This window comes from Nelumbo lutea, chromosome 5, assembly GCF_056320005.1.
Source record: "Nelumbo lutea isolate HS-2025 chromosome 5, American lotus-T2T, whole genome shotgun sequence".
Lineage (NCBI taxonomy): Eukaryota > Viridiplantae > Streptophyta > Magnoliopsida > Proteales > Nelumbonaceae > Nelumbo > Nelumbo lutea.
This window is the reverse complement of record NC_142688.1, coordinates 11087983-11103961: the sequence shown is the minus strand read 5'-3', so window position 1 is coordinate 11103961 and position 15979 is coordinate 11087983. Positions and strand designations below refer to the sequence as shown.

The window sequence follows — 15979 nt, the reverse complement described above, 5'->3', positions numbered from 1 at the left end:
AAGATACAATACAATATGCCTGATATCGTATCGATACTTTGAACCTTAGGTCTACAAGCAAGACCACTAATACATGTAAAGCCACCATATTGGAATTTTCTTTTGGGAATTAATACCAGAAAGATAAAATATTCCAACTACTGACTTCTGCATAGTGGGCATACTTATTGCTGTGGACTTCACTACTTCTATCAATTTGCAAAAATAAATATATTTCAATAATGTGATTTGTGCTGGACTGTAGCTTTGGAAATACATCATAGAGTGCATTCCATTATTCCATCAACACTACGACAGATACAAGGAAGAGCAAGATATAGAATAAAGAGAAGAGAGGAGAAAATGAAAAATTCCTTTTTCTTTTCTTTTCCTTTTTTTTTCTTTCTCATTTATAATCAAGATGTTAGCAAGAAAAGACGACAGTGTCTCAGTGGAGGATGTATTGATATAGAAGAAGAATTTTAGCATTTTAATTAATCAAAAGTAGGGCCAATTAAGGGGAAAATGTAGAGTAACAAAAATGATGGAAAATATTTTTTGGGGATTGATGGATCATTAGATCTCTTAATCTGTTATGAGAATTATGACCACAAGGTGCGAAACACTTTTTTAAGTGGATTTGAACTTCAAGAATTTACCTTGATTAGTAGTGTCTTATGTAGTGTACTAGGCTTTGAATAATCGTTGTGTAAAAACTATGATTCGAGTTCCCACTCCACATAGAGAAGATCAAATGATGTTATATAGGCTACTTTTGATTACACTCCAAGTTTTATTTGTATTGGTGCAAATGCATGAGAATGCAAATCTTGATACACTTTTGCTTCAGGTTATACTTTTCTTCACAAGGGGAGTGCAAATAGGTTCGATAATGCAAATGCATGGGAGTGCAAGTGATCCCCACTTTATATGAAAGAAAACGAGGGAGGGAGAAAGGTGGTGCAAAATTTTCCATCAGGTTTTGGGATGCAAAATTTGCATTGCTTATGAGTGCAAATGAGATGAAACATGCAAATTCTGTTTCAGATAGGGTGCAAATCATAGTATCAAACAAAAATGTACAAAACTGAACTGGGTGCAAAATTTGCACCTGCTTTGGATTTGCACTACAAAAAAACCATGGGAAGCATAGAAGCCAGGGCGATGAGGAAGCGACTAGTCATTTTGGCTTCTCTAGGTAAAAATTGACTAGTCAGCCAAAAAAAATAATTTACTAGTTTAAAAATAAATGATGCAATTACAAAGGTCTGCAAATAAAGACTATAAATATTCAAGAAAATATATGATACAGAATACGAAACATCACTACCACCAATATAAACATTGTTTGGAATGCAGAAATACTAAAAGCTTACAGTGGCTGGTAAGCAGACTAGACAGTATGAGGACCCAAGAACCTAGTCAGTTCATTAGATGGAAGGGGTCCAAATTGTCTTGTTAGTAAGGGTGAGCATTGTTTGGTTAAAACCGAAAAGCCAGACAGAAAATTTTGGTTTCGGTTATTTTGGTTCAGCAATTTGATTTTATAAAATTTTGGTTCCAGATTCAATTTTCAGGGTTAGAAATTTAGTTAACTGAAAAAAATGAATTAAACAAAATTTAATAATATAATATATATTATAATATGTATAACATAATATATTATTTCACCAATATAAAAATGTATATAATTTTAATATATATATATATATATACATATATCGTACTATACATATATAATATATAATATGTATTTGTATAATTTTAATGAAATTCAGTTTTAACCGAAATAACCAAATACCGAACCAAAAATTTTGGCTTTGATTTTTTCAGTTTTTCAGTAATTTGGTTTATTAAGTTCGGTTTTTAACTGAATAAACCAGATGCTGACCCCTACTTGTTAGTGAGATAGACAACACACAACCAGAATGAATTGATTTTTTGATGACGTTTACTTTCTACACCTATAGTGCACTACCTGGACTATAGGCATTATGTTATTATCTCACTCAATATATATAGGCCAACAAAAAAAGTAAACAAAGAAAAAGAAAAATGATTGGCAAGGAACTACAACCAAAATCAACCAAAGACCAATAAATATAAACCTGCCACTATATACAAGACCAAAGGTCCAAACATAAGAAAATATGCTCCACAGCACAGACCTAGAGGAGCAGGGAGAGAGAGAGAGAGAGAGAGAGAGAGAGAGAGAAGTAATTAGAAATTCATTCCTTGACACTACAGGCCCAAAGCAAGAAGCACATACCCATAGAAATAAACTACATCAGTTCCCGTAGCAAAATTATAAGTATGTAAATAAAATACCCGACCCCACCCATCTCAACTACCTGCCTGCCAACCAACTCATTGTAAACTCTTTTCTAGGTGAAAGTATACTTGATGAACTATGGCTTTACAGAAGATAGTCCTAAATAAAATGGGTGGTGGGGCAGGATTGATTTGGATAGTTGATCTCAAATGGAGGGAATGAAACTTGGTTGCATTAAGGAAATAAAATAGATTCTCCTTTTTTCAAGAATTGCAATACAACTTTCAATGGTCTATTAAGGTGGTGTTTGGTATCATTGCTATTTCTATCTGAAACGTTTTGTGTTGATCAATATAAATTGGCATATGATTATTATTTGAGGCTATTTATGGTTGAAATAGGGATACCATAAAAGTGCATGTGTAAGAGGGTGTTTCTAGAAACATCAAATTGGTGTTTCTTGCTCTCGGGGGGAGTGATAATTCTAGCTGAAATAACTCACATGTGATGTGACAACAACACATATCTCTCGCCAATTTGTATTGATCAACCCAAAACTTTTCAGGTAGAAACAGCAATGGTACCAAACACAACCTAAATTTTAGTTCAGATTTATCACCTGTTTGTTTAATGCATCCAAAGTTTCCTCATTGAGGTCGTTGCTAGCAGTAATGGTCATATTTCCAAATCCAGGTACTTCAAATTCTTTTTCAATTGCACAGAAAAATTTCCGAGCCTCAATAGACAAGTATGCGATGTCACCAGAGTCCAACCTAATGCCAATTGCTTTATACCTGCATGATTTTTTTTGTACTCACAATTTGAAAAATTTAAAAGCAATCACATGGATGCTCCCAATAATGATGAAATTGTACAATGTACACAGAAGAAAAGGACAAAGAGAAAGGAAACAAATAAGAAACAAAAGAAATCTGGAAAAAATGATGCTTTCAGAAAAAAAAAGAAAAGGAAGGAAAATCTGGTCAGATGAAAAACCAGAAATATTAAGCATAAGACTCCAGGCAACAGCAAAAAACAGCAGCATGCTGATACAATGCCTGATGCCTCACATGAAGATCATGGTATTAGATAATATTTTTAGAAGAGATACAAAGATAACTGCCAATTAATATTATTTCTGGGACATGAGAGTGAAAGGAACTATGCATCTGTTAACTATTTAGAACACTTGAACAACAGTTGACATGACATGGCACTCCAGAACTGTACAAACAAAGCAGGAAAATGATTATGTCATCTTTGAGCATGAATTTTTATGACTACATAACTAGTATTAGGTGACAAATTTTGCATTCAAGCCACCTAAAGCCAAAGAGTATTGAATTGAAAACATGGTCATGTCTTGGATCTTTGTATCCAATACCATCTTCATTGGATGACAAATTGAAAAGACCCAAGATATGACCATGTTTTCAATTCTATACTCTTTGGTTTCCAGTCTCAAAACATGGCCATATATTGGATCTTTTAGACAGATGTTTTATAGAATTTTCCTTTTATCCGAATTGGTATTCACCTACTACATAAGACTCTAGATGCACCCTCCACTTTGCCTATCCTGATCTAATTCTATGAAAGACATCCTCCTCAATCTCTCCTTTGTTATTGAACCAAGATAATGGAAGAGGTCTCATTGGGTCATCTCTTGGTCTCCAATCCTAAGAGATGTTTTAAAATGTGGAGGCATGACACAAGGCGTTCCACTACCTGGATGCATGATTTCAGAACATAAGAGGCATAAGCCTCCCGAACACAAGGAAGTGTAAGCCTCCTTAAGAGGAGGGGGAGGAGGAAGAAGAAGAGTAAGGGGGATCTTATTTTTCTTTATTTTTAATAAAATATTTTATATTAAGAGGAATAAGATTTTTAATAAAAATAATTTTTCTTTATTTCCCCTTCTCTTTCCTTCCCTTTTCTTTCTTTTCTCTTTTTTCTTCTCTTCTTTCTTTCTTTTTCTTTCCCTTCCCTTTCTTTTTCTTTCATTTCCTTTCATTTATTCTTTTCTTTCTTATTTTCTGTCTTTTTGTATGAGGTGTGCATGAAGTGCACGAGGTGTATACCTCTAGAACGCTTCATGAAAAAGGTGTATGATCCGTATACCTCTTGCACCTGAGCTGTATGCCTCCAAGGTATCAATGTCTCTAGCATACACCTCAGGGCATTTTGGGGGCACCTCGCCTAGAGGCACACCTCTAGGCGTACACTTCCCTCACCTTTTAAAACACTGATCCTTAGTGTACCCTAGTTTGCATTCCTATTATTTTTAAATTTACATTGCATATATTTTGTTTTACTCCTTAGCGATGTATTGAAAATCGTGGCCGTATCATAAATCATAATATTATTTCTATAATTTACAAACTTGTTAGAAAATTAAATATAGATATATTAAAGGATATATATATATATATATATATATATATATATAGGAAACTGATTTTACTCTATTTTTAATCTATATCTACTATATATATGTACCAAACACACTAAAATTTACCACTTCAACAATAGAAACCTAAGATGACATACTCGAGTTTGACTTAAAAGTCAAATTATCCACATTTAATGGCTCTTTAACCTACATATGATGGAAAATAAACTCAATGTTTGGTTTTATATAGCAAATAAATCATTTTCTAGTAAGGGCTTCAAAACAAATTTCCCTTGAAAAAACTAAATATAAACAAAAAGATGACAAAGTAAAGAACTAATTCTTAATTGAATTTATTTGAATCACATTGAATAGTAGGAATCATATAAATTGTAAGATTTATGAAGGAAATCATAGAATTCAAACAAAAAAATAAGATTTTTGTAGAAGATTCAAACATAAGATTCGATTTCAAACCCTTGGGATTCATGAAACCGTATTGTAAATCATAAGATTTTAACAACATTGCTCCTTATTTTAATACCTCTTGTTCTAATGTAGTTGTTCATAAACCTAATTTTACAGTTAATCCTTCGTTAGCATCATTAATTAATACTCTGCCATCAATAAACATCAAGCACCATGCGACCTTCTGTTGTATATGTTCTGTTTTTGTTTTGGGATAAGCACCCTCTTGTATATGTTTAATCAATTCATCTATGACTTGTGCAAATAAAAAAGGACTAAGTGTTGAACCTTGGTGATGGTGAAGACCCATTGTAATTGAAAGTCCTTGTTCATAGGGGTGCAAGTCGGGTGGGCTGAGCTGGGTTTAAATTCAACCCAGGCCCAACCCTAAGAATTAGGCTAAGGCCCAAGCCCAAGGTCAAGCCTGAACTGTCCAACCTCGGTCCAGCCCAAACTGGAATTTGATGCACTCAGGTTGGGCTTAGGCCCGGTCCTTGGATTGGCAATCAGCCCACACTAAAATTTGATATAAACGCATATGTATGCTTGCATGCAAATATGTATGGTTTGCCAAAAAAACCATGCATATATGCATGCAAAAGTGTCTATATATGAAAATACTTATGTACATAGTTGGGCCAGGCTCAAGTTAAGATAAGGTCAGGCCGGGTTCAGGCTACCTAAGGGCTAGGCTCAGGCCTAGCTTGAAAAATAAAAAAGCCCAAACTTTTGGGCCCAAGCCCAATCCAAGTTGCACCACTACTTGTTCAGAACTTGGTCCTTGTTCAAATGGATTTCCTTGTTCACTAATTCTTTTGATGACAATTTGACTAGGAGTGGGAGAAGGGAATTGCTTATTTCTTCTATTCTAGTATAGTTCTTTTGGGCTTCACGATGTTCATTATTTGTTTGTACACCTTTTTACTTTCACCTACTTTTCTTGTATAATACGTGGAGATCCTTTTTCTGTATATTTCCTCTTTTGACCACCACCATAATCTTTTATTGATTAAAAAACTAAGGAGTGTTCATTTTACAAGGCAACATGAGCTTAATTGAAACATTGTTATTCAAGGAGTGATAAAAACTAAAGTATATCATCAAACTCAAGTTCAGGAGAAATAGTTATCTCGAAAAAGAATTTCTATACATACCCCAAATCAGCAAGTGCTAAAGCAACTGCACAGAAATTAGGAACTCCACTTCTCATAACCTGATAATAAGCATTCCAACAAAAAAAAAAAACGTCATCAGGCACAACAAAAGAGATGTATCTAAATCAATCAAGAAAAGTATAATTTGTAAGCATTGAAAACTAATACCATTACAAATAGCAAGTAATAAGAGATGTTTAACAAAACTCTATAGGGTTTGAAATGACAACAAGCAGCACACTGGTTGACACATCCCAGCATCTTTGTTGTAACAGTTGGCCACATGATCATAATATTCAACTGTGTGGATATTGGGGGTGCTACATCAAATAAGGATCAAGACTGGTTCCTAGGGAGATAATGAAGATGGCATGAAGTGCTGCACCTTGCAACATCTAATTATTATCATCAATTTTACTTGGTGAAATGACATGTCCAAGAAATCATCCAAATGGTCTATACCATTTCTATGTAAGATTCAGGGATTTCAGACTAATCAGCAGTGCTACAAGTTTTGGTTAGGCCCCGTCTCATTCTTCCCCGAAAGGAGAAAGAACAAAAAAGAGAAACAGATAGAAGAATCAAACAGATGCCAAAATCATCACCATCCATGCCTTATCCCAACTATATGGGGTCAGCTACATGAATCCTGGTTCACCAATCCATTCTATTTAAAACCATATCCATTGTTAAATTATTAGTGATTAAATAATTTCTTACTACTTCTACCCATGCCCTTTTTGGTCTACCTCTAGCTCTTCTAGCCCCTTCCACTTGTAACAAGTCACTTCTTCTAACCGGAGCTGTTGGCGGTCTTCTATGCAAGTGACCAAACCATCTTAGCCTACTCTCTCATTTTTATCACTTATTTGAGCTACTCCTAGGTTTCTACTGAGGGATCCTATCCTTTCTAGTTTTTCCACTCATCCATCTTAGCATTCGCATTCCTGCCACACTCATTTTCTGAACATGTTGTTTCTTGACTGCCCAACACTCTGCTCCACACAACATTGCTGGCCTTACAACTGTAATGTAGAATTTTCCTTTTAATCTAAGTGGTATTCTCCTATCACACAAAAGTCCAGATGCACCCCTCCATTTTGCCCAATCTGCTCTAATTGTTCGGGTGACATCCTCAATCTCTCCTTTGTTACGAGTTATTGAAAAACAGATGCCAAAATCCACAATAAAAAGATTAAATGAAGGATTGAAGAGAGAAACAAAGAAGGTTGATGTCATAAGTGGAAGAGTAACAAAGATTGATTTTAGTAAAATAAAGATGAAAATAACAGAAATATAATACAAATAAGTACTCTCAAGTAATGAGACGTTACAACATATTCTGCAACAAGTTGACTTACATCATATGTATCTACAAGGGCTAGAAAGTTGTGGGGGAATGACAATGCATATGAGATAAAAGCTGCCAACTCGCTTTGATTGGTCTCACCAAAAACACCACGCAATGAATGTGTCCACTGAAACAAATGCATAAGAAGATCCAGAAAAGAAGTTAAATGGTAAATAACAATGGAAAGATACACAATGACATCATAACACACTCTCAGGGGGGCAGCCATTATCCATGTTCATAAAAGCTAATATGATTGAAATACAAAGTATGGAAGGAAACGCATGGGGTTAATATTGAGGCCTGACAGCTAGACTTGCCTTCAAAAAAAATATTAAGGGAAAAACAGCAATTTTTAGCTGATATAATTTAATGAATATATATACTAAGAAGAGTACGCACGCATGAAAACATGGTTCAGTCAAGATGCCCATACATGGATACTGACATGGAGATGGACTGAAGGACAAAGCTGTAAATTTTCATTATCTAAAGGGAAAGGGAACTGCTTGGCATTGATGCAGCAGAATGTAATCATTCAGCAAGATGCAAGTATGTTTTCTAGCTGAGTAAAAGCAAGATGCAAGAAAACACCAATAATGACTAAATTAAGTTACAATAGTTGAGTAAGAGACAAGAATTGTCTTTTAACAAAAAACAACCTGAATTTTTCTTAGCCAGGTCTGCACCAGACTAACAAAATCTTCACAAGTACTTGAGCCATCATTACGACAAAGTGATTTGTCAATAATCTCATCGGGGCTCTGCAATCAGTTGATAAATTAGAACAAAGAAAAGAACTTTACAGTTTACACAATAAAGTAGACTTAATGGTATTGTAGAAAGCCATAACCAACTATAATGTTTTTACATTGTAGCCATCGAGCATCTGGTAGTTACAAAAAAAATCGTTGGCATAGATAAAACATGCAAAGGAGCTAATAGAGTCAGCATAATTTCCTAACCATGAGGTTAAAAACACTAAAAAAATGTCAAAGTAGAAATTGTCAATAAACAGAAGAAACACATAAAGAAAGCCTTGATAGATGATCTATACTTCCTTAAAACAAACCCACCAGTGAAATGAGTTTGTTATTGTCATTTAAGCCCTGCTCCAAAGTATCGGAGGCCAAACAAAGTTCACTCTACTCTATTTAGGAAATGATTTTTTATTGAATGTACAAATCTTAAAAACACTTTTTGGCACTGTCTAGTAGGGCCGAAGTTTGCTGGGTCAACAACAGTGCATTTGTCACCTTGTAGCAGTGAGGCTCAAGACTTTAAGAATGTCAAATATTGCCATGGCATGGAACATGGAAAAGGAATTCATGCCCCAGGACAGATCTGGCATAAAACATGATATAATTTAAGTAATTTAATTTTATGACTTTTTAATAACTTCTTCAATTTACATTCATCTTTTTTATGGATTATTGCAAAGGATTCTTCAATGACATCTTTTCTAGATCCGACTGTTGTATTGTTTCTTTTTTTCCTTTTCTAATTGGTAAAAAAATCAATAGAATTTTGTTCAAGAAAGAAATAGAAGAAAAAAAATAAAATATACAAGAATGGGCAAAACAAGGAAACAACCCCCACACTGAGACTCCTGCGTCCAAACACATCCATGGGCTAGTCTGGATTCAATTCTTACCTCTCCCGCCTCCTTACACCCAAACTAATAAATCAGCTAAATCACTGGCTGATCTTCAGACCAATTAGAACATCTTCACTCCAGAAGCTAAAGGTCTAACCTACCTTTTGGACAGGGAAGAAGCAAAAATATTGCTTTCAGGGAATCCCCTTAGTTACATTGCTTGGTTTTGAAAAGGTAATGAGGTTTCTTTCTTTTTGATTGACAACATGTGCTTTATTGATATAAAGAATGAGATTTCTATACTGATGACAAGAGCCTTCCATCTTGGGCTGGCTGCTGCCACCTCATCTTTCTTTTTCTATTTACTATAAAATTGTTTTTATGTTACATATTCCCCACACATCCCCAATATGTCCTCGATTGATCACTTGTTTTACCATTGCACCAGACAGCCCATTGGCTGATCTATGGATTCAGTTGACATTGATAACTATATGATATCCCTTTTCAACACTTTTACTTCCTCATAATGTTTCTACATTGCCATGGGACTGGACTGCCATTTTTTAGCCAACTCATCACTACTTTTGAATCCCCTTCCATTACCAGATTTCTATAATGAAAGATTTTGCAGTCCCAATCCTTATATTGCTCCTATTGCCTCTGCCTTCATGGAGGTTCTATGAAATTGTGAATATGAGGAATGGCTTGATGTTTTCTACATGGATAAATGCTACATTTTGTTCAAGAGGCCATGATTGCACCATGATATGGTTTACCATTCAAAGAAGTGTGATTATAGGATCTGTTAAGACAGGAAGAAGTTAACCTTGCCTCTACATGAAGAAGCTTAGGACATCTCTAAGGAGAAGCAACTGAGGTCATTGAAAAGGATACATATATGATGCCACAAAAACATGATACCAGAAGATTTTTGACCAATCAAAACCCTCCTGTGAATTTTGGTCAATACCACCTGATTGATCACCACTTTTGTGATAACATTGATTGGTTATAAGTTTTTCCAATATCATGTCTTTCCAGTGTCATAGTCAAGCTCCACTGAAAATATTTGGACGTCATGTATGTGATGTAAATGAAGGGTAAGACCGGTATCATTGTCAATATCCATTCATTGCTCATTAATGTTGTGTTAAGCTACTGTTCAACACAGGAGTCGACTTTGAGGGCGACTCAGTCTCCTAGTGAGAAGAGGAAGGAGATAAAGAAATAGTGTGAGAATTCTCATGTGATTTCCATTGCTCTGCTGCTACTTATGGGCTTTACATGTGAGGTCATGTGCCATGTGCAGTTAGTTATTCCCAGATGCCTGACATGGCTTCCTGTGGTAAACATACTGAATGAGTGGTTTTGATGGTAAGGTCGAGCGCGAGGGACCAAGATCATCCCTGGGAAGGTTTGGGCTCGAATCTGGAGCATACACAGCAAGTGGAATGGGTTGTATTCTATCATATTGTTTTTTAATCAATCTAGACATTACTAAATTTTAAGTTATAGCATTCTATGTACCTAAGTGGCCTAGGTATAGAGATGGATATAAAGGTGGATACTAGAAACATGGATATGACTCTGAATTTCCTAAGATCCAAGACAAGGATATAGATCTAGGTGTCCTATTTAATATCCAAACATTTGTATTTTACAGGGTTTATTCTAACACATTTTATAGTACAATTTATTAACACACACCATTTTATATATTTTAGAAATGTTAATGCTATGAGTATCTATCATAGAAGTTTGAATGCAATACCCGGTGTTGTATTGGGTTCCTATTATGTTTGAAATGAGTACTGTAAGCATCTCTAGTTATCCAGGTATTCTAGCTACAAACTAGTGAGATTTGAGGACAAGTTTCTGATAATTGAGAACACAAACTCATAATAAAAAACCAGTGACAACATTGTTGATAGTCAATACAATAACAGTTGTAGAAATATCCTTGATATGCTTTCCTATGGAAAATGTAACCACCAACCATGAATGAGCTAACAAAGGCATGAGAATGTGTTCCACGAAGTGGAATCCCAAATAACTGCCCAGCTGCAACATTGCTGTCAATACAGGAAGCAAACTCATACATGAGAGACATGTAAATTTACTCGAATTAACCAGGAAAGCAATTGTAGAAAGACAAGGATGAAAGAAGCATAGCCAAGTGATCCTTAAAACAATTGCTAGAGAAAGAACAAACAAATCCCAATTTATTTCTCAATTTCATAATGAAGTTGACTTATGTGGAGTAGGATCAGAAATACCAACCACCCACAGAAGATGGAAGCTTAAAAGATAAAATATAGATACTTAGATACTTAAATATTCTGAAGAAAAATTAAATAGAGATAAAAAGATTCTTTGGCACCTAGGAATAGAAAAAATATGGGATCCATACATACTAAATGTTCTAACAATTTAAGCAAACAAAAAATGCTAGAAATCAGAAAAGAATCCATAGGGTGTTAAATCCAAAATATCTCCGATACAGACACATTTTACACATGGAAGAGGCCATGCAACACCGATCATCAAGTGACTGCCAATACCATAGCTACTCCATAAATTTTTTCCTCTCAATCTAACAGGTACAGTGTTTTAAAAGCGCAAGGTGCAAAAAAAGCGCAAGGGCCATTTTGTGCCTAAGGCGCAAGGTGCAAGGCTAGGCCCGCGCGTTTTTGAGGCAAGGCGTAAAATTTAAAAGAAAAAAAAAGCTAAAGAAAAAGCAAAAAAATCAAAAAATTATAAAACATAATATTAATAAAAATATAAACTTAAGTTTTATAATAAATGTTTTTAAAAACCTATTATATAAAATTAAAATACATAAATATAATATGTAAAGCATATTCAAATGAGAATTTAAAAATGAAATCAAACATATAAATCCCACAATCTCTTTTTTTTTCTCAATTGCATCAAGTAGCTGATCTGACATATTACATTCCTAATTCTACGAGCCGCCTTTGTGCCTGCCCCTCGAGGATAGCCCAAACAAGGCCATGTTAGGGTCTTAAATTCTTAGTTTTCACACAAAAAAATAATAATTTTATAGTTTTACATGAAAGGACTAGATGCCCCTGATTAGTGATGGGACACCTAGACGAATAAAACATTAAACAAGTTTAGGCCCAATAACTAATGACTTAAGAACCAACAATGACAAACAGATACATTAAATTTGTCGAACCAACACTCCCCCTCGAGCTAAGCATAGATGTCAATCATGTTTAGCTTGCCAAGTCCAAGTATTTCGTTGAAGCTAGTCCTTTTGTTAGCACATCTGCAATCTGCATCTCGGAAGGAATATAAGGAATGCAAAGTTCCCCTGAGACTATTCTTTCTCTAACGAAGTGTCGGTCAATCTCAATATGTTTCGTCCTATCATGTTGCACTGGGTTATTTGCAATATTGATGGCAGCCTTGTTGTCATAGTACAACCTGAGAGGACACTCGATCTTTATCCCGAGTTCACTAAGAAGGGTCCTAAGCCACAGAAGTTCAGCAACACCATGAGCCATAGCTCAATATTCAGCCTCTACACTTGATCTAGCAACCACATTCTACTTTTTACTCCACCATGTAACTAGATTCCCTCCAACAAACGCGCAATACCCAGAAGTTGACTTCCTGTCCCCAACAGAACCGGCCTAATCTGCATCAATATACGCTTCAATTTCAATTTTATTGTGTTTCCTGAATAGAATTCCTTTTCCTAGGCAAGTCTTCAAGTACCTAAGAATCCTTTCCACTACTCTCATATGAGGGATCTTTGGAGAGTGCATGGCTAATAACATGTACAGCATAAGCAATATCTGGTTGAGTGAGAGACATATATATCAACTTCCCTACCAGCTTTTGGTACCTCTCTTTATCAAGGTAGTCCTCTCATATTGATTCCTGTAGACCATGGTTCTGTTCTATTGGAGTATTTGCTGGCCTACACCCCATCATACATGTTTCTTCTAGGTGGTCAAGGACATACTTCCGCTGACATATATAGATGCCCTCTTTTGACCTAGCAACTTCAATCCCAAGAAAGTATCTCAGATGGCCCAAGTCTTTGATCTCAAACTCAGAAGCCAAGAACTCCTTTAATCTTTTTATCTCTTCCAGATCATCCCCAGTAATCACCATATCATCCACATAGACAATGAGTGCTGTAAGTTTGCTATTTTGTTTCCTTATGAACAAGGTATGATCTGCCCCACTTTCTTCATGGCCCCACAAAGCTTCTCAAACCAAGCCCGAGGAGACTGCTTAAGACCATATAATGCTTTCCTCAGTTTACACACTTTTCTATCAAAAACATAGCTTGGTGGAGGATCCATGAATACCTCTTCATGTAGATCACCATTTAGGAAAGCATTCTTCACATCCAGTTGACGTAGCTCCTATGAAAAGTTTGCAGCTAATGACAATAAAACCCGGATTGTGTTGAGCTTCGCTACTGGAGCAAAGGTTTCTTTGTAGCCAATCCCTTCCTTTTGAGTAAACCCCTTTACCACAAGTCTGGCCTTGTACCTTTCAATGGACCCATCCTCCCTATGCTTTACAGTAAACACCCACTTGCATCCGACAGTGCTCTTCCCTTCTGGTAGATCCACTAATTCCCAAGTCCTTGCTTTCATTAAGGCTTTCATTTCTTCATTCATAGCCTCTTTCCATCTTGGGTCAGACACTGCCTCTGAGTACCTGGTAGGGACATGCACAGTGGAGAGAGCAGACACAAAGGAATAATAACGAGGATATAAACGTGAGTAAGAAACAAAATCAGCAATGGGGTGTCAGATAGTACAAGAACGGGTAGACTTATGAAGAGCAATAGGAAGATCCAAATCATAAGTATGTGTGATAAGATTACCTGGAGTTGTTGAGACAGGTTGATCTGAGTCCGATTGGTTGCTGACATGAGTTAGAGTGCCCTTTTTCCTTCTGTTGTAGGCGATTCTTATATCTTTTTGTTGCCTACTGGAGTCCTCAGGAACATTTGCAGCATCAAGAGTGGTAACATGCACAATGGGAGCCTCACTAGGTTCACCCAGGATGCTACAACTAGGAGGATCAGGAGGAGATGATGGAAGGTCCTAGGCAGAAAGAGGCACAAAAAGGAGGGGGAAGAAGAATCCTCTTCCATCCCACTAGTCTCCCCCTGAAGAGGATTCTGGGAAGAATGAAAATAGGATTGAGACTCAAAAAATACCACATCTTTTGTGACATATTTCTTCTTGGTGACTGGATCATAACACTTGTAACCCTTCTGTGTCGGAGAGTACCCTAAAAAGATTCCTTTAGTAGCCCTAGGATCCAGCTTGGTCTTCTTTGGATCCTTTACATGTATAAAACATACACAACCGAAGACTCTAGGTGGAAGAGGAAAGTCTGGAAGATTAGGACAAAGGACAGAGAAAGGAGTTTTCATGTCCAACACCTTGGATGGCATTCGATTTATCAGATATGATGCAGTAAGGACTGCTTGAGACCAGTAGTGCTTGGGAACCTTGTGCTGAAATAGTAAGGCTCGAGCGGTCTCCAATAGGTGTCTATTCTTGCGCTCAGCAACCCCATTCTATTGAGGGGTACTAGTACAAGATGACTAATGTAGCATGCCTGCATCCTCCATGAACAGGTTCAAGGATCTTTCAAAATATTCAGCAGCATTGTCTGACCGAAATTGCTTAATCTTCTTGTCAAATTGTGTTTCAATCATTTTACAAAATGCCATGGTTATCCGTGGCACTTCATCACGTCCTTTTAACAAGTAGATCCATGTGCATCGCAAATAGTGATCAATAAAACTGATAAAGTAACGAAAGCCATCAACAAAAACAAGAGGTGAAGGGCCCCAGACATTAGAATGAATCAAATCAAAAGGAGCTTGAATTTCATTACTAGAAACTGGATAAACAGTTCTACATTGTTTTGACAACTGACACACTTCACAAACTAAACTTTGATTTGAAATACCCTTGAATAATTCGGGAAACAACCCTTCCAATGATGAAAAAGGTAAATGACCTAGCCTAGCATGCCACAAATGTAACCTAGCTATTGACTCCACATAATTCTGACTACTAGCAGCAGATGTTTGTAAGGCCGAACTGATGTCTGCATCAAAATAGTAGAGACCTCCATACTCATGACCGCTCCCAATCGTTCTCTTCGTCAATCTGTCCTGAAAGACACAATGAGTAGGAAAAAATGTTATGCTGCAATTCAAATTCTTGGTAAGCTTTGAAACAGATAAGAGATTGGAAGTAAGATTGGGAACATGCAGAACAGATTTAAGAGAGAGGTCCTTGCTTAGGTCAACCACCCCTTTCCCAGAGATGGTGGAGAGAGAACCGTCAGCAACTCTCATCTTATCTAGATTAGACAATAAGTGATAGGAAGAAAATAAAGAGGACATATGTGTCATGTGGTCAGTTGCACCGGAATCAATAATCCAAGAAGTAGAGTCAATAGAACTAGTTGCACTAAAAGCAGAGACAATACCTGATCTGACAAGAGAGGTGGAAGCAAGAGAGTTAGTCCTTAGACGGGTTAAAGCCTGGCTAAGGACCTCTACCTCATCAGCAGTGAAACCCAAGGACCCGGATACACAGGAATTAGCAGTCTGTCCCATGGGAGAAGAAGCAACTGTTGATGTGTTCTGTGTGCTATCACCACTGTGACTAGTAACAAGGTTCCCACTTGCTGCTTGACCCTTCTGGTGCTTCTTGTCTTTCGTCAAGGCAGCAGGTTTCAGATG

General features: G+C 36.4%; 1 protein-coding gene across 4 annotated transcripts in view; it reads right to left on the bottom strand.

The window, feature by feature from the left end:
- Positions 1–15979, bottom strand: part of LOC148850311 (nicotinate phosphoribosyltransferase 1-like) — a 78424-nt gene that overhangs the window by 20107 nt on the left and 42338 nt on the right. For all 4 annotated transcript variants that reach the window (XR_016098691.1, XR_016098692.1, XM_088942580.1 and 1 more), the window contains exons 6-10: positions 11213–11288; positions 8279–8380; positions 7627–7743; positions 6266–6324; positions 2871–3045 (exon numbers count right to left, since the gene is read on the bottom strand). Coding sequence is in view for 2 of the 4 variants with exons in the window: in XM_088942580.1 (XP_088798706.1) it covers positions 2871–3045; positions 6266–6324; positions 7627–7743; positions 8279–8380; positions 11213–11288 (529 nt within the window). In the remaining 2 variants the exon portion in view is untranslated. The remainder of the gene's footprint in view (positions 1–2870; positions 3046–6265; positions 6325–7626; positions 7744–8278; positions 8381–11212; positions 11289–15979) is intronic.